Here is a 27,512-nt window from a genome sequence, read left to right as displayed (position 1 = left end):
TTAGTACATTCAACATTCACTGCACCACACCACAAGCTCTGATAACTGTTCATATGATAGGAAAGAGCCTCACATCCATGCTGACTTAAAAAAGATCATTCGAGTCTGGACTACAGGCCAGTGTATCGATGTAGCCATGTTTTCTGCTTGGTGTTATAACTGACGAGTTGTGGTTGAACGTCTTGACTAGATGCTCCAGCATGACGCCTCATAATACTGAATGAATTAGCATTCATTATGGAAGTTATTGAAGCATTTATATTGTGGGACTTTCATTTCATGTCACTCTAAAGGCTTTATGGATTTTTGGACTGTATAAGCAAGGGCATAATTTTGACCATCAAACGCAGGTTTTTATGCACCAATTTGTGGTGGAAAGTAATGGGAAACACAGGTGACCATTTAAAATATAAAAATCTAATAATATGACTCAAAGCAACCGATTCTATTTCGACTTAATTCTCAAAATCTCAAATGATCATCTTCTTCTAACAGCGGCCCTAATACTCAATGTCCACCTTTTATTCTCATTGTAACGTGCAGCTTTGCCACATTTATTTCATCAAAACTTAGCCTCAACATCAATTATTGTTCTTTGTTTTATGGCAGATTGAAACCGCTGCTTTTGAGGTTGCATGCTGCTCCTGACTTTACCACAGGCATTGTTGAGTCTATGAGTCACTTTCTAGTGGTTCTTCAAAATAAAAGTCCTTTTCATGTTTTTATTATGTGTCCCCCTTCCCCTGGGATCTGCACCCAGGACTATAGGCTTATCTGATTAAGGCGGATTACTAAAAAGTCCAGATGAAACATGAACCAAAAACACATGCACAACAAAATATCTGTAAATGGATTTCAGTTCTGGTATAGCCAATAAGAAATAACTTTTAGTAAACTTCCTACAAGCACCACGACTCTAGAACAGTAAGGCTCAGTCCTTACTGCACCCCGGGTTTGAGTCCAGACCCTTTGCTGCATGTCATCCCCTCCCTCCTGCCTGTCTCTCACTATAATATACAAATAAAGCAGAAATTCCCCAAAAAGAATCTTAAGGACGACAACAAAAACTGCTGCTACTATACCATTCTTTCTTTCTGCAGTCAGGTCTGTTTTCACTGCAGAGATATAGTGAAATATACACAGAATTAAAAAAAGTGTCACTAGAGAATGAGACTTTTTGTGTGCGTGCCTGTGTGTGTGTGTTTGAATGACCTATTCCTGGGTGGTGGTGTTTTATGTACTGCAAATGAAAAGAGAGCAGAGGGCAGAAATGCATGACCTACACACACACACACACACACACACACACACACACACACACACACACACAGAGGTCAAGTGTCAAAGGTCATATTGTGTCTGAAGAGGATTTAGTTTTTTGGTTGATCTAAAACATGCACATGTTTACACACACACACACAAATTACAAGACGCAGTGTGGCCTGTATCTGTCTATATGATGGCATATCTGTGGTGTTTGTGTCCTGTTATTAAGAATATGTGTGCTGATGCAGTTACTGTAGATACTTGATCATTTTCTTGGTTGTTTATCTGAACACTTTTCTTGAATTTACACGTACTCTCAGATTTTCATTTAACTGACATTAAACATTGGATTCCTGCAAGTAATTGTTTATGTGTTTGTAAACTGTAGGTACTATTATTTTAAATCTTCATAATTATTGCTGCACATTAGCTGTTCTTATTAAACAGTAATGTGGCTGGGCGCAATCCCAGTCCTCTAACTCAGTGGTTCTCACCAGGGGTCTTAAATCCCACAGCGGTCCTTGAAGGAGTTCCAGGGGGTCTCCAGAAAAATGGGGAATAGATCACTACTGGACTTAGCCCAGTGTGAGTCGGAGTTCTAAGAGTGACTATTCATCACAGGTTACCTCAGTTATCTCTACTGGAGGGGAATCCTTTACGATTCTGGTCTACATCATGTCTAAGATTATTGTTTTTAGGTCATTGAAGCAAAAATCTTATCAAATGGGTGTGTGTATCAATTTAGAGGTTCTAGACACAGAAAAGGTAGAGAAAAGCTGCTCTAACCACACAACAGCAGCAGAAGGAACCCTGCAGTGCTACTGTATTTAGCATTAGCCATTAGCTACAGTAACCTTTCCATCATCAACACATGACTTTAGAGCACAGTAATGGATGGAATTGTTCTCCCAGCATCACTTTCTATCTATTTTATTTTTCCAAACTTTACTGTGAGCTCACTTACATTGGAGAGAAAAAGAAACACATCATCACCTTTATATAGTGAGGAAGAGGAGCCAGAGCTATCTCGGGAAAAGATGTCCAGAACTCAGTGTAGCAGATCAAATCATATTAGTGGAGCATGTTGGAAATGAAGTTCCCACTACATTTTTTTCAGTCATAAAGAAGAAGAAAAAGAAAAAAAAACACAACACACAAAGGGAAGTGAATTTCCTTCATAATTTAAATAAAAACAATTATAAGTTATCTTTCTAAGTCAGTGTGCACCATCAGCAATAATAGATCTTGAATACCTTGAATGTTGATAATTTACTTGGATAGAACACAAATCAATCAAAGTTAAAACATATGAAACTGCTTCACTGTGTCATCCTGTCTGTTACTATGGTTACCTTCAGTGGCCACTGTGACACCTCAATGTTAGCTGCTGCTGCTGCTACATGCTAGCTGCTGGTGCCGTAAACTCCTAGCCCAGAGTGACACACACACACACACACACACACACACACACACACGTTCCACTATTTAACCAATCTAGTAAAACCACTTCACATAGAGTTAAATAAGAATATGTAGTCTCTACTTTTCAACTACATGTCTCATTTAATTGGATGGATCATGCTATCGTGTGCTATCATCATGGCAGCAATAGCTGTGTCTTGAGCTGTTTCTCTAGGATTTTTGAAAACAATGAAAGCCTACGACTTCAGGAACTAAAGCTGAAGCTGAAGCAATCCTGGGTGAATGTGTGCATTGTGCAAAAATATGAAATTATAGCAGTATTGCTTTTACACCCCAAGAACCTCATACAATTAACTGCACGGTCGTCCACAGACAGTGGTCCTGTCTTTCTGTGACACTCCAAGAGCCAACGTTTGCAGAATGCCATGATGAAAACCCTGATGTTTCACTTAACATGATCGTTCTCTTCACTTGACTATAGCCATTTCCTTCATAGTGATTCCAGGTCCATCATAAAACCTCGATTTCCCAAATACCATTTAACATCCTCATAAAGCAGAATACCATAAAAGTTGCTGCTCTATCTGCTGCACCTCCAAAGCACTGGGATTATACATTCCCTTAATGTCACATATGATAAACAGTTTAAATACATCAGATTTCTGAGTGTTTGGAGCAGTCGCCCCATGTAATGAGGCTGAAAGCTCTTGAGGCAGCGGCCGCAGGTTCGACTTTGACCTGCGGCCCTTTGCTGCATGTCTCCCCCTTTCTCTCTCACCCCATTTCCTGTCTGTCCTATATAATAAAGGCTTAAAAAACTGCCAAAAAAGAGTTTAGACTAAAGCTAGTTGGTTGAAATGAGGCTTCATGAAGCATTTTGTTTATTGTCTGAGTCCATTAGACGGAGGTTGAAAACACACTGTTTCACCATTCATTCAGTCGTTTAATTTAAACCATGAGCTCCATCTAGTGGACTCAGAAAATAAAGAAAGTGGTTCATGAAGCCCTTCATTACGGAAACTACTTAGCGCGCGCACACACGCACAAACACACACACGCACACACGCCTGTGTGCCCGTCACATTAATGAAGCACTTTTTAGGAGTTTACAGGTGGTCCAGACCCGTCATCCGAGCCATGTACAGAGAGGCTGACTTTCTCCACAGTTTTTTATCTGACTTGAATATGATACTGGAATTAATAAAATGTACAAGTAAAGCAAAGCTAATTCTAAATTAATATTCCATCCCTCTTATTGTCATCATCATGGCCGTTGCCAATTTACTGAGAGGTATTTTAGATGTTATAATTGCACTTTGCAGTATGAAATTCTTCTTTTTACCTGGCCTTGATTATCAGATCTCATGAGGTGACATTCATCATCAGACTCAAACGAGCCATTAACATCAGGTTTGTGCAGTTTGCTCACTCTAACTCCGAACACACAGCAAACCTTTTCAAAAAAGAAAAAAAAAAAGTAAGAGCGATTTAGGAGAAGAAAAGGAAAATGTTCGTGCATGACACTCAATATGTTGTCTTGTTCATTTTACTCATCGGCTGGAGAAAAAAAGATCTATGGGCCACAGAAAACCAGACCTAGTTGAATCTTGACACTTGGACATTCTGGTTGTTACCACTGGACATTGTATCAAGGTCAACTGACGTGCAGAATACTTTCGATGTCCCTGTGTCATTAGTTACACTGATAAATGCTACTAGCGCTGAGTGAGTGGTCTTGTGTTAGACTTGTATTAATGTCCCGTGTCACTTCCTTCATTTATGGGCCAGTGTTTGTCCTACTGGAAGCAGCTGTCCAATAGGAAATCAGCAGGACTGTCCTGGCATCTGTGACAGGGTGAGGGCAGTGCTCCTCCTCCCTCCACCAATCAGTAGTCACCATCCGTCAGTGCAGTATCAGAGCTCTTCTTCATGGTTCCACTTTAGAACCTCCTTCTTTGCAGTAACTTGGTTTTCAAGACATTTCCCATGTTTCACACCTTTCATTCAAATCTAAAAGCATTACTTCTATTTGGTAGTACAGCCGCTCTCACAGTGCAGTGGTGAATTGTATTCATCTACCCAACTTCTTAGTAAGATTTATTGGTTGTCATGAAATTTGTCCATGTCCATTTCCACAATGTTCCAGACTACCCAGACACGTATAGGAACCCAATCACTGATTCCCGTTCTTCAGTGCAGTATGAGGATTTCCACTGGACAGCCTGTGCGTGGTGCTACGCAGCCACGTGGCCAATCAGGTATATGTTGTCATATAGGTGGCCTACAAAGTCATCCGAGACATTGTGTGCTGCTCGGCGAGTGTTCCTGATAAACTCCCTCTTGGACATTTTGTTTTTGACGTGGGGGCTGGTCAGGTCGATGGACAGCAGGATCAGACTGTAGCACAGCACATACACAGCATCTGCAGAGAGAAGATAGTAGGATATAATCAAACAGGACACCAGCTCTCACACAGAGCTCTGCTGTGTGAGGCACTAAAGAGAACAGGTGTGTAAACTGAGAGGTCAAAGTCCCACCAGAGTCCTGTATAGGCTGAAGTATCTCGCTCAGAGAGAGACAACCCTGTCATGGATTTCAAGCATGTTTTATATGGTCAGAACTTGCTAACATTGGACTCCAAAACACAATTAGCACAACATCTGACAACACCATTTACACAATCCTTGCTTTGATTTATATTTTGTTTAACATAGTTTTCCCACATTGAAAGTAATAAAAACTCAGAGATGGAGGTGGAACCACATCTAATATTTCTCCCTCATTGAGAAATTCAGCATCTGGCCTTATCCTCGCCCTCGGCTGCTTCAGTCACTGCTTTCTAGCTTCCCCCGTCAAATAGTGTTTCACATATTAGTCACCCATATTATTTTATGGATTAGTGACGTGCAAACACACGTTTAAATCACAGAGCTCAGAGAAGTGCACAGACGCCTCCCCCTTAAAGTGTACTTATATATGTAAAATCATCCCACGGTCTTTTTCAACACTTACATACATCAAATAAACCATCAAGACAGTTTTTTTTCATGTATGAACTATTAACAGAGAAATCTAGAAGAGTCGCTAACAGACGGACGTGGTTAACAAAGTCTAGCTCGGGCAGTACGGTGAAGACATTAAAAGGTATTTTTTAACCACTAATACTGCTGAAAATAACAGCAAACCTCTGCAGCAGCATGAGAAGAGTCCCTACACAGAAAACAAAGCACCAATGGGCTCCTTCCTTTGGGATTGACTTTGGTAATTGACTTGAATGGACTTTACTATGAGAGGAGCTGGTACAGGGGCCAGTAGGTAAGTCTTTTAAACACTCTTTTAATAAACTCTGGGTTCACTAACTATGTTGTTGGTGCTTTGTTTTCTGAACTACACTTTAAAGAGAGGAATGTGAAAACACCTCTCTAGTCACTAGTCAATGTCAGACATTTTAGAGGACAGAAACACTTTTTTAAATGGAGCGGGACTTCAAATAGTCTTTCCATACCAACACCAATATCATGACCAAAATAGACCAACCACAGCTGATTCTAGTCCCAGTTGAAGTTCTTTTAATTACATGAACATACACAGTAAAAATGGGACTTTTTGGCTTGATATCTTGACAAGAGAGAAGAAGAGGACCAGCACCAGGGATAGGAGTAGCTTAGCTGTGGCCAAATGATTACGATCATATAGATTAGTCAAGTCAAGTCAAATTAATTTATAAAGAACATTTTCATATGCACACTCAATGTGCTTCACAATTAAAATCAGAAGATCATACATAACAATAACAGTAACAAGGTATTACATAAAAAATAGGGCATAGCATAAAATAGGTATTACAAGGCAATAAGGTAATTTAATTTTGTGTTTAAACCTACCTAAAAGCTTGTGAATTCTAGAGAGTAGGACCATAATGACTGAAGGCACTTAGAATTTAGCGAGGCGACCTTTATTTGACGATCTAAGAAATCTATCTGGTAGATAATAACAGGAGTGTGCCTGTTCCTGCTTTTTTCCCTATTTGTGTATTTTATTTGTATGTATGGGGCCTTGTATGTTCGATTTTTAGGTAGATCACTGGTAGTCATTTCATGTTGCTAATACAGAGTTTACTGCAGCAATTCTGTCTTTAATGTAGGTGTGTTGCTATGTTAAGAGTGTAGAAAAGGTGTCTTAAGTATAGGTGTATTTCTACTTATATCTAAACGTGATGATGAAGACACATACCGTAGATGTATAGTGTGCTAGTAATTAACTCTAAACTGCTTTCCACTGCTGTGCCCAATGCTTTCCAAAGGGGATGGAGGGGCAGAAATGAAAGGCAGCCATCCATCTGTAGCCGTGGGCTCAGAACCATTAACACTAATCCTCCTAATCATATGAGAGGGTCCAAGGAGTTAACAGTGACAGAGGCAGGGATTGGTTTCTGTATGGTCTGCTGACATTAACAAAGCCCTCAGCTGGTAAATGCACAGCCCATTGAAAGGATTGAAGCAAGGGATTATTTGAAAATAAAACCTTGACGGTTTCCCCCTCATGTTGGGGTTGGGCCAACGAAGGGTCAGAAGTGGAGTAGTATCAAAGGCACTTCCTCTTTGACTATTCACACATTTTGGGCCTTGTAGCTGCATGCTTAAGAAATGGTGTGGTCAGATAGTTTGGAAAATTTAAGGGATTGTACTGTAAATTTCGTTGTACTGGTACAATGACAATAAAGAAAATTCAATTCAATATAAATGGTCCAAAGAAGCTGAATATTTAGATGTTGCCCTGACCGCTCTCACTATCAAACCTTAATTTCAACCTGAGCACTAGAAATATCAATCTAATCCTTCTTCTTGACTGAATGTATTTATGTCCTCCAGAGGATAAAACCTCTTTAATTTGGGACAAGCCATGAGCTTTCCTCTAGCGCCACCTTAAGGACATATTGTCACTTTACACAACCGTGTGCACAGTTTGTGTGCACAGTTAGGTACAATTGGATCATTTAAGCTTACCACTTGTATTGTGTCTTCGTATATGTGCACCGATAAAGGATGGTCATTGATAAGATTTTATTGATACCAATGCCATAATGGATCCTGCTTCGAATTGGTCTGATTCGTTATTGATTCCTCATCAAATTTCTGTGTGGACAAAAAAACGGCCTACACAGGTTTTCAGCATCAATGCATTTGTTTTATTCTCTGAGTCTGAACACAGAGTGGATGAAATAAAAGAATATTTGTAGAGCTTTCTTTTTTTTTTATTTAGGTTTTCAAGTTTTTGAAAGAAAGCTGATGCAAAATCCAGACTTTTGTCAGACCTGCTGCGTGATAATATTCAAAGTCTATAAAAAGTTCTGAACATTTCGGCTAGAATCCTAATGCAAAGACTACAACATTTGACCATATCACACCAATCTTAGCTGCGTCTTATTGTGTCCGACTCCGATCAATCTTTAAGATACTTCTGATGACTTACGAAACCCTAAAAAGAAATGTCCATTCATACCTGTGAGATCTTCTCAAACCTTTTAACTGTGTCCATAGTTCAAAAGCAGTTTGCAGGCTGCAGGGCCTTTTCCTATCATGTGCCCCTTCTCTGGAATAACCTCCCTGCTGACATCAGACAATTGGACTCAGTGGAGGCCTTTACATCCACACTGAAAACTTTTATTTTCAAAAGGTTGCAAATAGTTGTTTGATTTCTTCAGGCATGTACTTTCTCCATTATCCCTCTGGTTCTATGTGCTTTTTGACACCTAGAAGATGTTCTCCACCCACCCGGATCATACTCAAATTTTGTCATCCTGATTTTCCATTTAGTACGTTTATATATATATATATATATATATATATATACATAAATATACATAAATATATGTGTGTGTGTGCGTGTGTGTGTGTGAGAGTACCAACCAGGACTGAGGCCCAGGTCTCGGACAAGGCCAGGGTTACAGGTACAAAACCTGTGGCTGAACTTGGTGATGAGGGTCTCCAGATACTCTCCTCTCTCTTCTGGTGCGTGGATATGTCTGAAGAACTCCCGCAGAGCGTTGGGGAGGAACTGGTTACTGAAGTTATGGAGGGTAACCAACTCGTCCAGGACGTCCCGCCTGCACAAAGACATACACAAATACAGACTCAATGGCACAATATATTTCTTTGTACACAAATCATGCAATTCGCTGTATTATGAGATTTAGAATTGCAATTTCAAAAAGGAAAAGGGAATCAATGAATGTACTGTATATTTAATAGACACCACTCCAGAGTTTCACATAAAAGAGCTGCTGTCACAGAGGTACCAACTGTAAATATTGTAACATTGTCATCAATACAAACTGTTTTGAATTTCTGGGTATTCTTATTTCTGTGTTCACCTCTCATCCAGGTAAATCCTCAGCATCTTCCAGTTGAGCCGTCGAGTGTAAAAGATGAACTTAGCCAGCTCTTTCGGATGATCCATCAGTATACCTTTAGACATGAAATAACTGATACCCTACACACACACACACACACACAGAAGAGAGAGAATCATATCTTCTGAGTGTAGGTCTATTTCTTAACACACACACACACACACACACACACACACACACACACACACACACACACACACACACACACACACACACACACACACACACACACACACACACACACACACACACACACACACACACACACACACACACACACACACACACACACACACACACACACACACACACACACACACACACACACACACACACACCTACCTACCTACCTACCTACCTACCTACCTACCTACCTACCTCTTGTGGATTAGCATTGAATGTCAGGCTGCCCTCATCTAGTTGTAGGTAGAGTCTTCTATATGAGAAACCAGCAGGTAGTCTTCTGTTGTAGATGGAGCAGTGTCCCCATGTGGACTTACACAGCCTGATGGATAGACACAAATGCGTTGTAGAAAGAAAAATGCATAAACATGGCATTTATTTTCAATACCTTGAACTTTCTGTTATTTTGTATGTCAGTACAGCAGTTCACACAATACAGCTGCTGTCACAGCTCAGAATGATTTCTGCTCACCAAGAAGCATTTATGAACCTTAATCAATCACCACCTCATTACTTTAAAGCCTCGGAAACTAGAGTTGAATCTCCTTACCCCTGCCATAGATATTCGTCATTTCCCAGGTCCTGCCACACACAGCCAGCCAGGCAAAGATCAGTGGCATTCAGGTACGAAAGAATGGTGATGCCTAATTCAGGTGGCAACATCTCCAAATCTATAAAACCATGCTGTTCCTTACCTACAGTCACCAGAAAAAGGAGAAAAGACATAGAAAACAAAGATGTATATTTAAATTGACACACCGTACTGACACACTTTACCGTACATACTGTCTAAAATATTGCCCTTTTAAAGCCTCTTGTTGCATTCTTCTCTACTTCCTACCCAACCTGGAAGCCGGTTTCTATTGTCTCCTGCATCACAATCACAGTCATTCATGGAAATTATGTTTATGTTGCTTGAAAGAAGAAAAGATACTTGATCAATACTTGTATCTTGAACAACTGACAAGGAGGAACAGTCACTCTCAGAAAGACAGACTGCAATCAAATGAATGCAGCAGGAAAGCATGGATTATGTTGGATTCCCAATTTCTGTTGAAATGTATCATCCTGTGTGTGTGAATCCATTGAAGTGATGACTTCCAAACCAATCCCTGTTATTTCTAACTGTACTGACTCTACACACACACCTTCAGAAATAATGGAAATGAGAGGACCAATCAAAGAACACTGACCAACAGACAAGACAAGATGGTGTGTAGCACTGTACACGGACAATACAAAAATATAATTGCACATGTAAAAGGCACAGTTGGTCCTGTTGTAAAAGGTGGGTGATAGTGAAAGAGCCAGCAATAAGAGCAAACGGTATGGTAACAAAGTGCGGATAAACACAATAAAGTTTTGTTTATTGAAAGTAGTATTTTGGTGCTATTAATATAGGCGTTTAGCTTCTGTATATGGGGCGCCTGCTCTAACCGCTAAGACATCGGGCACCCCGATAGACTCAAATCTTACAATGATACAATGAAAATGACAAAATAGGCCACAAAATGAAAATAGGATGATGATGATGATAAAAAACAAGTCCATTTTGAAATCACATTGAAAAAAAATGTGACAGTGGCAACAGGAGACTGGAAATATGTAAAATGTTAAAAGAAAACTGGTGGAACATCTCACAAAGGTCAACTGGCAACAGGTCAGTAACATGATTGGGTATAAAAAGAGCATCCAGAGAGGCTGAGTCTTTCTGAAGTAAAGACTGGGAGGAGTTCATCACTATGTGAAAGACTGAGCTGGACAATGGTGGAACCATTGGGACCAATAATGTTTCTCAACATAAAATGTCAGAGGATTGTGGATTTCATCGTCTACAGTACGTAAAATCATTAAAAGATTCAGAGAGTCACCATTAATGTTGAAACATATATACAGGTTTTGGAGCAACATATGCTGCCAAGTAGACATCTTTTTCAGGGAAGGCCTTGCAAAGCATGCAAACAAAGCAAACTGCTCTTTGTAGCAGTTATAGTGCACTCACACTTGGCCCAGATGATCAGAGCCGTGCTTTAACCTGATCTGCACTCACATTACTTTAAAGGATCGGGTCTCAGCATGATTGCTTCTTGCTTATACATCATCACCCCTCAGAGTTTTAGTTTTGTCCAACTGTTTTTGAATATTTTCATCTGACCAAATCTGCAGTAAACACTCACACCACCGTGAACCCTTCGGCGCTATCTTTTTAAATGTGCTAGGAAGGAAGGTAAAGCTGAGCGAAACACTTAAACTTTGTGTTGATTGCATTAGCAATTGTCACAGAGTCCGGAAGATTAATTCCAGGGACGTTTATTCAGTCCACCTTTTTTCTTCTTTCTATGCACATTTAATTCTGTTGTGTCAAGCTCTGGAACTTGGCTTTTCCGTACCTTCAACTTTGGATTTGTAATAGTGATTTATTGCCACATATATTTTACCTTTGGACTTTAATTCTGTGGAACTTTGCCAGAGCACATGATTTTTCAGTCCTGAAAGCTTTTTGTCTCCGGTAGATTAAGTGTTTGATCTTAGGAGTGAACCATGGTTTGTCTGAAGGACAGATTTTCAAGATCTTTGGTGAAAGTTATCAATAGTAGAGTAGTATTGCAGAAGGCGTTGACTTTTTCATAAGTGGTGGTTGCTTCATTCACCTCCTGCCATGGATGAACAGTAATGCACCTGCCAAACTCGCTCAGGCCAGGCTAAGGGTTGTACTACCCGTTTAAGTCTTGATTGTGCTTTAGGACTTCAGAAGACACAATTATGGTATTTTGAGCTAATTGGTGGAAGAATCTCAGGCTTTAAATACACTGATTTCATATTAGTGATAATCGTGTCAAGGATGGCCTCCCCTCTGGTGTTGTTAGTAGCCGCTGTGTGCTTCCTGTGTGTTTGTGTGTTCATACCTCCCATGCGTGTTCTCAGCAGATGGTAGATGTCGGGGCCGTAACACTGCTGAGGACCTCTTTTCTGGGGACCTTCATTTCTCCCTGAGAAGAAAAAACAAGTTTCATATTATTTGCACACAGGGTTAACTCTAACCCTAACCCACACAACATGTAGAGTAATTATTTTAGTAAATCATAAAACCCTAAAAATCTGCAAACTAATTATACTGTCCATGTATGAAATAAGGTGCTCATGAGACTTTCAGCTGAATTAAATCAGAGATGAAGTTCAAACTTTTATTTTGCTCTTTTGGTCTAGCCTGCTCTGTGTAAAATGTTTGCATGTTTGCCAACATGGAACATTGTCCCTTTCTCTGAGTCAATACAAGTGATTAAGGAGAGAAGGTCAGATGTCAGAATTCTAGGAGCAAAACAACAATGCTAAGTGATCACACACACACACACACACACACACACACACACACACACACACACACACACACACACACACACACACACACACACACACACACACACACACACACACACACACACACACACACACACACACACACACACACACACACACACACACACACACACACACACACACACACACGTGCACGCACTCACGCACGCACACGCACGCACACGCACGCACACACGCACACACGCTGGTAAAACTACAAGCACTAGTTTGTGTAGTTCGCATTCAGTTTTTCTCCAAAGTTGAAGTTTCAAACGGCACAAAAACAGCTTGCTGGATTCCTCTATACACTATATTATGATTTATTTTTAGCTAGTTTATATATGTATGTATATACTGTGTATATATACTATGTACATATGTATCTATGTACATCCACTATCAATACAGACTAATGTTTCCACGCGTGAAGTACTGCTTTTATAATAATGATCAAAGTTATTCAGGTGGACTGATTTGTGTTGGTGCTTCCTGTGCTGATACTGAGTTGAAAGTTTATTTATAAGAACCAGAAACATATAAATAAAGTTTATGAATCAGAACAAGTTCCCATTTTGTCTAAAATGAAAAGCATTAATGTCAACCATTTTTGATAGGAGCAGTCACATTCACACAACGTGTACAAAGTACAGCCCAAAGCAATATTAATGTTCAAAAAGGATTACCGTGCTCTCTTATTCCTCCTTCTCCCTGGTCAGCCAATCGGTCTGCGAGCTCTTCCTGAAGCTGCTGCTGTTGTCTGGGGGGCAGCCTCCACAGTGCTTGACCCATCTATATGGCATCACAGTAACACAGTACAAGCATATCTTAGATGATATTGAACTGCTGTATTACAGCTGATCCACATGTATGGCAATAAGTGGTGGAGCTCTCCTGGACACGTTTCATCCATCATCCTTTTTCTCCTTATACCTCAGGAAAAATGTGGCTCATGAGCAAATGGTATGATGTCTGCACAATGTGACAACTAACATAGAGCAGTATGTTTACATGCACAACTCTGGCCATACTTGATTCTTTTATCATTCCATTAATGTATTGTGCATGAAAAAGTGTCCTGAGATAACTTTTGTTATGATTTGGCACTATAAATAAAATTGAATTGAATTGAAAACAATAGTTTGGTTACATACATCTGACTAAACTAGCTGTGATTTTGTGAGTTAGTTGGGAAGGGAAAACAAGTAATATAATTCTGCGATAATGTCACTCAGCACAGGATGGATAACTTGTTTGCTATGATCTGCCATTACCGACAACCTGATGAAGAAGGCAAATCCACAAAACAGAAACACTGTGACTGAATCACAAATGAGATACGACTCACTCTAAAGACACTGTACAGATATGAAATCATACTGTGCCTCCAGCGTGAATAGTTCTCACAATACATTGTCTTGTACTGTATATTATTCAGACTATCCACTAGTAAGTTTAACAATTCACCACAGGTTTTATACAAAAACTGCCCGACTATTGAAAGTTATGGTGCTGGAGATGGAAATATACAGTGTCTCCTGTTATTATCATTTCTTCTGCTTGTGTTTCAGGGTCAGGAAACATTAAAGTACATAAAAATATGTTTTTACAAGATTCTATCACGCCTGAGGTAATGTCTTCGTCAATAAAATACAGACACTATTAGGGATCGACCGATATGGATTTTGTAGGACCGATGCTGATACTGATTTTTTTTCTCATCAGCCTTAGAGACCGTTACGGACTGCCGATTTCCTTGAGCCGATACTACTTTTCCTCCCTCAATTTACAGTGCATCATAAAAATTACACAATGGTGATAACATGTGTTACATACTGTATGTGACATTGTTATGGAACATTTATTGAACTTAAAAAAGGCGTCTCCAGCAATATGGAGCTGCCTGTGGCTGCTGTCTGTAAACAATGCCGATGAACGCAGCAGCCTGCATCGGCCGATGCTGATACACCTAAAAAACTCAAAGCCTATCAATAGCTACCATTCATTAAAGTCAGATCATTTTGACTTATATCATTTGGGTCACTTAATGACAAGTACAGCTATGGTAAACTTCTAGAACTACTTATGATGAAAAACTAATAATAATAAATGAGGTCATACAAAATAACAGACTGGTTGAACATGTGAAGGCATGCTGCTATCATGTGCATGCAGCTTTCTGGCTTTAGATGCTTGCTCTCTCAATGACTCAAGAGCTCCAAGGCTGACATGTTTATATTAGGGCTGGGCCATAATTCTATATAATAAATGAATGTTTTCTAATGAATTCGTATTGTGATAAAATGATATATCTAGATACCATGATACACAACTCCACCATCTAAATCAATAACCACATACTCACTCAGATTTCTCTGAAAATATGATGTGAAATATTTTGAGGGAATATCATTGGAAATGGCGGTTTTGTTTTGCCGTCACATTTTGCATTACCAGTTCAATGCTTCTCCAACCTTTAAGGTACATTACCCAGAATACAACAGTGCGTGCAGCTCAGGACTGGGTTCTCTCTGTATAATAATGGAGGAGAAACACGTGTAAAGGTGCACCTGGAAATGTGGGTAAAAAAATAAAATGTGAGTTGGGTTTTTCACGGAAGCATGCCAGATTTTCTTCATTTATTAATTTTGCTTTTTTTTTGTTCAACTCCTGCATGTCTACACCCAGGAATTCTGTTCATGGGTACATCCCGGTGCAGTTTAATCTATTGTCCTAATCTGATGACTCTGTATCTGTGTGCTGAATGTAAACATAGTCAGTGTATAGCTGGGTAAACGTTATTATTTGTGCTCTATGATTTCACTTGAAACTGTTATGTTCATTTTGCACCGAAACTCCTAATTATATGAGAAAAGCGTAAATAAGTAAAATATTAAGTGCTTTTCATTAGTCAAATATTTAATTCAAACAAGATATATACATACAAAAATAGGCCTTAATTCAATGCAATTCAATTCAATTTTATTTATAGTACCAAATCATAACAAAAGTTATCTCAGGACACTTTACAAACTAAGACCACACTCTATGACTTATTTATGATTTACATAGACCCAACAATTCACCCGTAGAGTACGGTGTACGAAAACCTTCCCTATAACAAGCAGGGTGGTTATTAATATAAACTATTTAATTACTGAATTACCAGAAGGCATGCTTTATCGTGACAGTGCCTACAAGTATATGTCCGACTGACAGCACTGAAGTGTAATTGAAGAAATGAACCAGTGCCATTCGGTATGCACACATCAATGTCAGCATCTACTCCGCGCCAGTGTGCTGAGGAGCCTCGCCGTCAGCTTCACAGGTTAGTTACAAGTGTATACCACTAAACAAAGCACTAAAGCTCTGCCCTCACCCCCTGTCTAACGTCAGCTGTGTTGCATAAACAAATCCATTACACTGTTGTAAACATCAACGCTGGAACTTCGAGCAAGCAAGGTAGTTTGACCTTTAGTCCCGCCTTCCCTTCTATATCATTGGTCACACGTACCAGAACAGAATTCACAATGGGACCTCATTGGTTGAATTGACTATCACTCACAACATGTTCTTCCAAATCTCCGAGTTAGCTTACAGAGCTAGTTTAAGTTGACTAAGACAGTGTCGAGCCAAACGAATTAATTTAATCGCCCTGTTAAGGAACATTTGTGTTATTTCTTTAACAAACCTGCTTCAGCACTTCCCTAATGAGCACGACACAGCGGCGTTACCCTGGACTACCTAACTTACCTGAGTTTAGTGATTCCTCTGACAGCTGGGCCTGTGCGCGAGTATAGTTGGAAAAGCGGTTTCCTTGCTATCAAACGTATCCAGTTGTCATTGAATGTAGGCATACATGAAGCCTCAGCAGCTGCCTGCGGTTCAGTAGAAACCTTTCATACCGTGAACATCATCTGTTTTCACCACCACACTCCTCCTCCTGTCACCTCTGCCCCTCCCCCTGTTCTCCCCCTCTCCTCTCCCCACTCATTACAGGGACGGGTGGACCGAAAGACAATTTAGAATTTCAATGATGAATCAAGCGCACTCGTTTTGTAAAGTCGCGCAGCCTATGACAAACTGATAAACTAAACTCAACGGGAAAAAACAGAGAGCAGTGTGCGCACAGACTACGTCACAGGCGTCAACCTGTTAGAGTACGCGGAAAGCCTTGCGTCAGAGACGGTTGCCTCGCGCAACAGCCAATCCCGTTTCGGGCGGTCGATTCCCCGGTAGAAACAAAACTGATGTTAGCTAGCCCAGGTTCGGTTCATAGACTGTAAATAAATAAAACCAATTCATTTATACACTCTATGGTTACACTAGAGAGGACGTACAGCTAGCTTTAAAGAAGCACTTTCATTTCCGTAAAGTAGCTAGCGTTCGTGTTTTTCTGTTGTAGCTAACGTTCTAATCCCAAAGATGCTGTCTTCTGGAGATGTCCATGGTTATCTTCGTAAACTGGAAACTCTCCTGCGGGTGGTGAAGTACCCGGGATATGTCGACTACACTAGGTAAATAATAATGGAAGCCTTTTAAAAACTCGTCAACCAAAACGTTATCGTTACTTACTTAACGATAATGATTACCAGTGCCAGAAGGCAGTATAAAACTACAAGCTTGATATTTAGCTAACCTAGCACGCCTTTAAAAGTGATGATAAACATCTCGAACGTGACTTGGGACATAGTCAGTGAGGAGCAGCACTAAACGAGTTCAACCCATAACGCCACTGCCTCCCTCCATGTGGTCATATGGAATACATTATGATATTTCACATGCGTTAACGTTACAGTTCGAACAGTTGAATACTATGCAGTTGTAACCTTTTATAAGTTCCTCGTGGTTTACAGTCAAGACAAAGCCGAACATTGCATTCAATGCTCCAAGTGACAGAAACTAACACAGAAATGAGTATCAGATGTGAGAGCCGACAGGTATTGTTCATATTAGATACAGTGTGCATATCATATCTGATACACAGTTAGACCATATGCAGTACAAATGCACCAAAGCACGAGTACAACACATCCATTATATTAAAGAACCATTTGAATGAGTTAATAGTATGTTCTTTGTTTCACCACCAGCCTTTCCAAAGGGGACCCCTCTGCTTTTCTTCCAATTGTGAGCTTCACTCTCACCTCCTTCTCTCCACCTTTTACTAAGCAACTAATGGAGGCTGGACTGGAGCTGACTGGCAAAACTGACCTTCGATTTACTGACACGCTTTATAAGGTAACACACACACACACACACAATCTACTTGTTTTCACGGATGCAGTATATACGAAAGGTTTCTTCATTCACTTTCCTCCCCCTCCTCTATGAAGCACAGTGACTCCTAACTTAGTACACTGTGTGTGTGTGTGTGTGTGTGTTTTGTATGTGTAGGTACTGCGAGATATCTTCCACTATAAGCCCATACTGACCAAGCAGCAGTTCCTCCAGTGGGGTTTCTCTCTAAGGAAAATCTCTGTAGTCTGTGACATCATTAACTTGGTTCTGCAGAAACACAACCAACTGAAGAAGGTACTAAGTCTTTTCAGGGTTTACTTTTACATACATACATGCGTAATGCATATGTGTGTCTTATATATATGAAGTGCATAATCTATAGGTTAACTGTAATCTGCAACACTAAAGGCAGCAAATTCTGCCCTTTATTATTGAGCAATCTTAGATGTTGCATCATGAAGATCATTAAACCACTCAATTGATCAGTTCGGTGACACCAAATGGTAAATGGACTTGTACAGCGCCTTTCTAGTCATCTGACTACTCAAGGCGCTTCACAGTGTCTGTCACATTCACCCATTCACACAGATGGCAGTGGACTTCTACATACCATCTAATCTGATCTAACCATTCACACCACTTTTACACACCCATGCGCAGCACGGGGAGCAATTCGGGGTTCAGTGTCTTGCCCAAGGACACTTGGACATGTGGACCGGGGGGAGATGGGGATCAAACCACTAATCTCTCGAACAGAGGACGACCCACTCTTCCACCAAGCCACAGCCGCCCACCAAACTACTGTCCTATTAAACTGAAACAAGTAGCCTAGTTGCTCAATATGCAATTTTGTGAGCATCACATTGTAATCTCATCAGGTTTATCAGGAAGCAGGGTTGCATTGGAGTCTGATTAACAATAATGAAAACCAGTTGTGGAAGAAGTACTACCACCCAGTTTTAAATTACTCTGTTACATTCAAAAGTCAAAAAGCAAAAGAACAACAAAAAAACACAAGAAGCAGAGTGAGACCGTATAGATTTTCTTAAGGCTGACAACAGATCCAAGAGGAGGTGCAGAAGTCGTGTTTTCCATGATGTCATCGGACCTTGTAGCGTCCTCCATTCTTTTTCAACTTCCAAACACAGTATTTTTCAGAGGGCTGCGGCAATAGTAGCCTGCATATCATGCAGCAGAATCTGTTTTGCCCCTGAAGTGATGTAGTTCAACAGGGAGTGTAAAACACAACACTGGAGATGTAAAATTTTCGAGTCTCATAAATCTGTGACGTTTTTCTCATAGATTTGCTACTTTGAATCTCATAAATCTGTGACGCTATTTTCTTGTGGATTTGACACTTTAATCTCCTAAATCTGACTTTTTCTCAAAATATTACCCCCCCCCCCGGTTCGTCATTTTAATTTTTTTTTCATACTTGGCCCTAGTAGGCCGTCGTATATATTTGTCCAAAGATGTTGTACACAAAAGTTTGCATTAATTTAATCATTGCATGGGCATGTAGTGCGATTCAATGTAGTTTTTGAATCCTGCTGGATATGACGTCATCGGAAAAGGACAACTGTTAGCCCAGTAGCTTACTGACCCACTGACTGACAACTGCTTGATAAAGTTACACTAAGGTCTTTACGCCCAGGTGTTAAGCTACGTGTGCTATCTTACAATCAATATATAGTAAATGTAAGTTAAAGTGTGTTGCTAATCTATCCGATTAGAACTTGAGGTGGCCATGCGGTCTGACAATGTCTGGAAAGGGTCTTAAAAGGAATTAAATTTAACCTCAGGATTCTTGCACACACCCTGATTTATTTGAAATGTTTACTTTCATTCAAATGTTGGAAAACATGTAATGAAGCATTTAAAGTTTGTACGCAAGTGCAACAGACCTTTTGAAGAAGTTTAGCTAGTGGTCCAGCAGAGGGTGCTGTTAAACTCACTATGGCCATGACCTATTGCATGCTCTGTTGACAGGGTTGGCACAAGTTCCTTGAAGTGCTTGGATTTTAAGTGGGAAAGTTTAGTTTAGTAAGAGGACAGTAGTTATTTCTATAACAATATAGAAATGCATGCAACAGATTTAGCAGTCAATTTCCATCTGTAGTCCTAGACTAAGATGCCAATACTACAGTTATACTTGACAGTCACAACATCACAGTGTAAAATAATAAGATAAATACACAGAGTACACAGTGTCCAAGTACTTGTACTGGAATACCTTGAATATAGTCCCTATTTTGACAAAGTCCTTGAAATTCAAATGAAATTTATCTTATATTTTTACCAAAGCTTTTTCATCAAGTCATCAGGTTATAATTACATCGCTCAGCTTTTTCCTTTTTTAAAACTCTGATAGACCCCAATGTTGGTGCTTCAGTACAACATTTATGACTGTGAGGCCCAAGGACCTCTCATGGTTGTGGTGATTCACAATTTTTGAAAAACACATTTTATTGACTGTTCTCTAATACAAACATATACTGTGTATATATATGTATGAAAATGAATTATTTGCTGTCACTGAAATCCTTAAAAAGGAAAAAATGCTGCTTGAAAAAAGTCCTTGAATTTCTGTCTTGACTTATCAGTAAGCTAAGGTAATAAATCAAAGGACATTAGTTATGTGTTAACGTGTGTTGCAGCCGAGAGTCAGATGTCCTGCCTCACACAAGGATGACAGAGGAGAAGCTCATCCAACACTGACTGATGCAGACACTGTAAGTAATGTGTTAAGTGCTATACAACCTCTAGAAGTATACAGTACCATTATTCTGTCCCCTTGCGTTTGTGGCTGTACACAAAGTGACACAGCTAACCAGATGTATTCGGCACTGAAAAAAATAAGCAATGACTTGGACTTAGAAATAAAGTTGAGTTTAATTTATTTGTTGTTCTCCATCAACATGCTTGTTCGTGCACCGGAAACGAGTCTGACTTACTGCCGAGAACCTGTACACAGCTCTTTGAGTGCACACAGATTGGATGGCCCTAAGAAGTGACCCCCTCATCCCATACCCTCATCTCCCACAGTATCTCCCGGTGGAACCAGTCATAAGCCTTCTCCATATCCACAAAGCACATGTAGACTGGATGGGCATACTCCCAGGCCCCCTCCAGGATCCTTGCAAGAGTGAAAAGCTGGTCCGCTGCTCCACGTCCAGGACGGAATCTGCATTTTTTCTCTTTAAACTATTGGCCAAACCCTGCTTTCCAGCACCTTGGAGTAGACTTTAGCAGAGAGGCTGAGTAGTGTGATACCCCTGTAATTGGTACACACTCTCTGGTCCCCATTTTTGAATATGGGAACCTTAATCACGTTCTGCCACTCCTTGGGCACCATCGCTGACACGTAACATTGAAGAGATGTGTCATCCAAGACAACTTCTCCCACATCTGCTGGTTTTTCTCTTACACTGCAGAGGTTATAGCACTTTTTGCCTGTCGGTGCCTTGCAACCGGTATTCAGAATCCTCCTGGAAAACATATCCTGGAAGGACTCCGACTTTACCTGAGTGTCCAAAACATGCGACCTCAGATCAGATGATGCAATCAAATCAATTATCGACCTTCAGCCTAGGATACTTTGGTACCATGTACACTTATGGGCATCCCTTATTCCAACGTGGTGTTCGTTATAGACAATCCATGACTAGCACAGATGTCTAATAACAAAAGACATCTCGGCTTAAGATCAGGGAGGCCATTCCTTCCAATCTTTCCTCTCCAGGTGTCTCCATTGTTCCCACATGGGCATTGAGGTCTCCTAACAGAACTACAGAGTACCCTACCGGAGCCTCTTGCAGGAATCCACCCAGGCTCTCCTGGGTAAAACTGTATGCACAAATAACAGCCAGGGTTAATTGAAACGGTTACCACCCAAGCCTAACAAGCTTTAACAAGGATGTCAAGTGGTAAGACTGTTAGAAGGTAGGGGGGGGTAGTTACAGGAAGATGTGATGAGTCAGACAGATGAATGATTAGAAATGTGCATTGGGGTATATCTCTTCAGTTGAATGCCATTGTGTTTTTATGTGTTTCAGGTGTCCGAGAGGCCATTTGTTGTGAATCACATAGAAAATTCTACTTCTCCCATGAACTCCTCCCATAATGTAACCCATACCTCTCATAATGAAGTGTTCTCGGCCGATTCTCCTGTAAATGGGATTAGAGAGTTGGCAGGCCTGGAGGAGGATAACATTCTTTATGTAAGCATTTATTAAACCAGAAAAGCTTCTGATAGCTTGTGGTGTTTATGGGGTAAAAGTTAAAGTTGTACTCTGTAAGATTTATTTATCTATTTAATTTCCTTTTAAGGAAGGAGGAGTCAAATAAGGAGTTAAAACAATGGTGATTGATCATGTGACCCACTAATGAAAGCACTTGTTGCCTTTTTTGTCGAGTATTAAGATATCAGTGTCTGTGGCGACATTCGCAGTCTATATATTAATAAACCGCCATGTTAGTGAGGCTGCTGACAGCAGTTGTTCTGTCGGCCCAGATCATCACCAATGGTTATGCTGCGTTCACTTGTAATCGGAAATCGGCAGGTCAGGTTTTGTAGAAAGGGCAGAAGTGCAATAGGAACGTGTGTGTATGGATTAAAGAGGGGAACATTTAGGGGACGGACTGGAAGTAGAGAGGTGAATGTGTTTAATTAAAGTTTTTAATTGTCACCACACATTGTGACCCTGAACGTGACAAGATAGAGGCTCTGAAAAAACAGGCTCACCTGCAGTTACATCTTACTGCCACAGAGGCTGCTAGAAACATGGTATCTCAAATCTTATTGAGTAAAACTTTAAAAACAGACTGCCAATAGATGCAGTCATTAAGATTGAAAAGATTGATTGACTGATTGTAGTCGTTTTCTACTCCCAATACAATGGATATGGGATTTCCATGGAAATAAGTGAATATTTACTTAAAAAGGCCTCCATTTGAAACAACACATCCTACAGTTCTTTACTGTATTTCAGTCATCAGAGGTGGAGGGAAGGCTCTCAGCAATGGAAGCTCAACTAGGGAGTCTTCTGTCTGGGCTGGACAGGCTGAGGATCCTGGAGAAACGCATGGAGGAACTTGACAAACTGAAAAAAACAGAAAAGGTTGACAAGATATGATTCCTTTTACTTCTTTAAAATCTTTCAGGTTTACTTTAATGGACAGCAAAGAAAATGAAATAAATCATTAAAATAATTTTAAAACCTTTTCTATTTATCATGTTTTATTTCAGAATGAAGGACAAGTCATCACAATATCCAAACAGAGCTGGGAAAATCTGATGAGCAGAGTCCTGTTATTGGAAACTAAACTAGATCTGAGCAATATGCAGGTAGTGTACATGCTGTGACATTTCATTTTAATTTTATCTCCTTGTAGAATGTAGTCACTGATTGTCTTGATTTTATCTGTCACTAACTGTGTTCATCCAACATGTTCAGGCATCTTCACATTACAATGATGTTGTTGTAACATTCCTTTTTTTTTGCTTTCAAACAACGCAAAATTGGAACATCCATGTGAGTTGAAATATTTCAACTCAAGCGATCAAACTTGTGTGAAAAACACAGCAATACGCTAATTTTTTGCAGCTGGTCTGACAACATTAGCAAGTCATGTGTTCACACCACAGTCAAACAACTTCATTTGCTGGCAATTGTCACCAAGACGGATGCTTGTGCACTGTGCACTCTGCAGTGTTGCCTGGTTCCTGTTCTGATTCTAATAGCAATCATCAAATCTAACTATGCAAGAGATATTAAGATGTATTTATTTAGGGGTGCACATTTTACTGTATGGATGTATGGAAAAAAAATGTTTGCCACTGATGGCAATCAAAGGCCAAGAACTGGTTGCCAATTTCTCAAAATGGTTGTCAATTGCGTCCTGGCAACTGTTACTGTCGAGCGATGCATACGCTACATTATATTTAAATGTATGTGCAAATTAAAAGAAAAAGCAGAAAAACTGATGACTACAGGTATTTTAATAGAAGACAGCTAGCCTGCAAAGTGTGTGATTGGAGTTACAAGCCAGAGAGAAACTCTGGCTTGTAGAATACAAATGTACCAACACCACCAAAGCCCACAGGAAATCCTAAGCAAAAAATGTACACTGTCAGTCCCATGTTGTGGCGACAAAATTCTGCTTAAAATTTGCTGCACGTCATTGATAATAGCAGAGCTACAGTTGAAGAAAGCTGCCTGTGAAAACCCAGCAGAAGGAATGTGGACGTTTAGTCACACACTCACTAAACTGACCACTAATCCAGGTTGCGGTACAGTAAGGTAAGCATGTGCATATGAATAAACTGGTAAATCAAGAACTTTAGGGTCAGTCTTATCCACAGTCAAGAAGAGGTCACAGCACTTACCAGGCTGTCCAACACTAAATTCTGTTCATAGTTGGAAACTCTTCATTAAACTATAGTATCAGCCACCTTCAGGAGTGGTTCAAATCTAGAAACTAGCACCAAGCTAGTTTTTAGATGAATCCTCAGAACATTTTTTAAATGTCCGTTTACATTTGCTTTCTCACCTCTCTTTCTTAGTTAAATGTCCCGCTGCCATGTCCGTCATCTGCCCCCTCCTATCCTTCCAACTCCATGTCTTATGATTCAAAGGTGAGACGGAGCAATGGACTCACTGTCTGTCACTACGGATAAACAAATCTAACCTTCTCCAGCTTTACATTATTTTGTATATGAAATCAACATATTGGTTGTCTTATTTCCTTCATGATCTATTGTGCTGTGTTGTAAACATTTTGGTTTAAGTCCTCACATTTAAATATTCAATATACAACTCTGAATCTGAACTGAATGTCCTTTTTTGATTAACACGTTGTGCAGACAGCCAGCAGTTTGTTCGAGCAGTTCCACTAAAATGTTTATGGCACAATATGTATAATCATCTCAGTTTAAATAGTAAAAATCGGTTTGAAGCTTTAGACACTAGAGTCAATAAATAACTGTCTCTATCATTTGGATGTGAGTGGTCACAACGATGACAGTTTTTCCATTAATATTAGAGGGTAGCAAATCACAAACGCATTAATACTGGATCAGATTAGGATCTTACAATCATATCGCTGTGTCTTTGATCTATATATGTTTTAAATCTTCAACTATTTTTAAATGATGAATTAATTGAGAACACAGAACAAAACTATATTGTGTTCACTTATTGACACTTTCCCTGCTCTGACTCAGGCTCTTTTCTTTAAAGATAAATGTGCACAGTCTGTATGTACATGCATTGATAGCTTTACATCCACTAGATTAAAATGGAGGCTCTGCCTTTTATTTACCTGTTGCCGCGGTGAATCATAGTATCAGAGCTCTATTAATGATGGTGTTTTATATTCAGGTTCAACCTACTCCGAGTTGATTGAACTGACTGATCAGCTGTTCAAGAGTTTCCCATCTCAGCATTAGTCAACTCAGAGTGCAGAATTAGACTCAGGCTTCGTTGAGTCTGCTTTATGAAACAGGGCCCAGGTTGCTTCTATAACAAAGTCTGGCTTAATGGCTTAATGTGACACATTAAGCTTTGGCTATGAGCTATCGAGCTCCACTAGTTTCACATTGCCAGACCTACCTCTTGTATGGTCTGGCTACACCAGCTAATCAGTCTGGGATAAGGGAGGAATCGCTCTGGCTTGTTTGTATTTCTTTAAACCAATCACAATAATCTTAGACACTACTAAATGCATGGACAGTGCCCGTGCGGACCTTACGGATAGTGTAGATAGCAGGAGGATGTGAGGCATTATCCCAGAGCTGTACTTCCAGTAAGCCAGACTGCAGCAAAACATTGACTTATTATCAAATATGATTTCTGTATTTCTTTTACATATAAGCTTCTATAAGAAAACTGATTTAATTCCAGCAATGTTAGCTGGTAGCATTAGTAAAATCATTTTGTAGAAAAGAAAACAATGGGCCTGTTCTACTATGAAGAATGTCATGACTGGACTATATAATGCTGTTATATATAGAATTTGACTAAACTATGAAAACAATACATAAGAAACTAGCAAGCCATCAGCAATACATGCATGTCTGCTTTCAGGACATTCACGTTGCAATAGTAAGTCTGTTTTTAGTTCACACTGCCCAATATTCGTTTAGGAGCCAGAAACATATCTTCTTGTCTGTCCTATTTCTTTGTCCAGGAGGACCTCAAGGACAGGCTGGAGAGGATCACCAACATGTGAGTTCTTAATTATAGTAGCTCAGCATTAGGTACTCAGTTTCTCTGAATATACAGTACATGTGTTTTCTACAGACTGATTCATTTGTGTCCTTGACTTTGTTATTCATTATTGTTAGACCAACAAAAAGGGCACACAATGCAAGCGCTAAATCGGGCTAACCTTGTTATCTGTTCCTGTGTCAGACCCTTTGGTTTGGGCCCTCCAACAAAACTACAAAGTTAGCTGTGTTTAAGATCTGATTCCATTCACACAGGGGATTTTTAGTCATTGGTCTTATTAATCCATTCAGCAAAGCTTGAGAATAGCAGCAGCAGTTACCCCTCCAAACTTTAATCTTCTGAATGTTTTTTTTTTATCTAGGTCATTGGTGTCAAACTGATCCAGTAAAGGGCCGTGTGGCTGCAGGTTTTCATTCCAACCAATCAAAAACACACCTGGTCCAACAAATCAACTGTGTGGAGACAGTTCAGGTGATTGAGTAAGTCGAGTCAGGTGTGTTCTTGCTTGGTTGGAATGAAAACCTGCAGCCACACGGCCCTTTACTGGATCAGTTTGACACCCCTGATCTAGGTGATGTTGGTGTAGCTTCCATATTTAAAATTATATTTTATATTTAATATATTATTTTTTATATACATAATCAGGGCAAAATTAATTTGATGATTTGTGTATTTTTGTGTCTGAAATGTGTAGGCTGAAGAGCACCTCCAGTCTGCTCAAGAACACGGACTCTTCCACAACACACTGCAAATAAATTAGGATAAATTATCAGAAGCTTAGTTTGAGATGAATGTAATATACAACAATTGTGGCACACTTCCCATATCTACCTTGCGTTGTCGTTGTTCTTTGTGTTGATTTTCCTTATTATCACAATTATGTACCTATCGTTTCTATAGCTACCTGGAGAAACTCCTCTAGGTGCTTTTAACATGTTAGCCCTCTACAAATAAATTCTCTGTTCTTAAAACTGTGGGTGCTTGTTTGAATTGTTTTCCATCTGAAGTCCCACTCCCAAGTATTTAAAGACTGCTCTGCTATAATAAATATTTTGTTTCATATGGATTTTCCTCACAGAAAAGAAAAGAAACTCAGAGATGGAGCTGGAGGCGCTGAGTTTCTCCCTCAGTGAGGCATTCTGCATCTGGTCACTTCTTATATGAATAGCGGCCTGCCTTTGACTTCAGACTTACTATAATTTACTTCCATATTTACTTGTACTTTTTTTGTTGCACTTTTTGCACATTTATATGCCATTCTATTTCAGTCTACACCTTCTGAGCTGGAATCCAGATGACTTCACCATTACTCCTGTCCTGTTTATTCTGTAAACAGCTATCTCCAGCATCCTGTCTTGCTTTTGACTACATGCTTATGAAACTGGTTAATACACAGCATGAAT

At 39.8% G+C, this 27,512-nt stretch overlaps 2 protein-coding genes across 2 annotated transcripts; one reads left to right on the top strand and one right to left on the bottom strand.

The window, feature by feature from the left end:
• Positions 1-2,494: 2,494 nt before the first annotated feature.
• On the bottom strand, positions 2,495-16,543 carry fbxo8 (F-box protein 8). Its single transcript, XM_083929113.1, has 8 exons — positions 16,391-16,543; positions 13,324-13,429; positions 12,190-12,273; positions 9,834-9,978; positions 9,479-9,605; positions 9,062-9,180; positions 8,598-8,794; positions 2,495-5,110 (listed from the first exon to the last, which is right to left on the bottom strand). The coding sequence occupies exons 2-8, from the start codon at positions 13,427-13,429 to the stop codon at positions 4,923-4,925; spliced, it is 966 nt and encodes a 321-aa protein (XP_083785239.1). The 5' UTR covers positions 16,391-16,543; the 3' UTR covers positions 2,495-4,922.
• A 519-nt stretch (positions 16,544-17,062) lies between these two features.
• cep44 (centrosomal protein 44) lies at positions 17,063-26,864 on the top strand (the record flags this gene model as incomplete). Its single annotated transcript, XM_083927040.1, has 10 exons — positions 17,063-17,154; positions 17,731-17,878; positions 18,035-18,172; positions 20,536-20,610; positions 21,934-22,098; positions 22,870-22,998; positions 23,127-23,225; positions 24,444-24,515; positions 26,069-26,106; positions 26,804-26,864. 10 exons carry the CDS (start codon positions 17,063-17,065, stop codon positions 26,862-26,864), a joined length of 1,017 nt encoding a protein of 338 aa, XP_083783166.1.
• Between the last annotated feature and the right edge of the window lie 648 nt (positions 26,865-27,512).

Source organism: Echiichthys vipera (genome assembly GCF_963691815.1).
Source record: "Echiichthys vipera genome assembly, chromosome: 2".
NCBI classification, from domain to species: Eukaryota; Metazoa; Chordata; class Actinopteri; order Perciformes; family Trachinidae; genus Echiichthys; species Echiichthys vipera.
This window is presented reverse-complemented; position numbering and strand designations above follow the sequence as displayed.

Bases quoted from the DNA above. Each gene is read 5' to 3' on its own strand.
- fbxo8 (XM_083929113.1), bottom strand. From the start codon at position 13,429: ATGGGTCAAGCACTGTGGAGGCTGCCCCCCAGACAACAGCAGCAGCTT. The intron at 8,795-9,061 runs GTGAACACAGAA...GTCTTTGTGCAG, and splicing joins AGGATTTACCTGGATGAGAG to GCGGGACGTCCTGGACGAGT. The intron at 5,111-8,597 runs GTTGGTACTCTC...TTCTCTCTGCAG, and splicing joins AGACCTGGGCCTCAGTCCTG to ATGCTGTGTATGTGCTGTGC.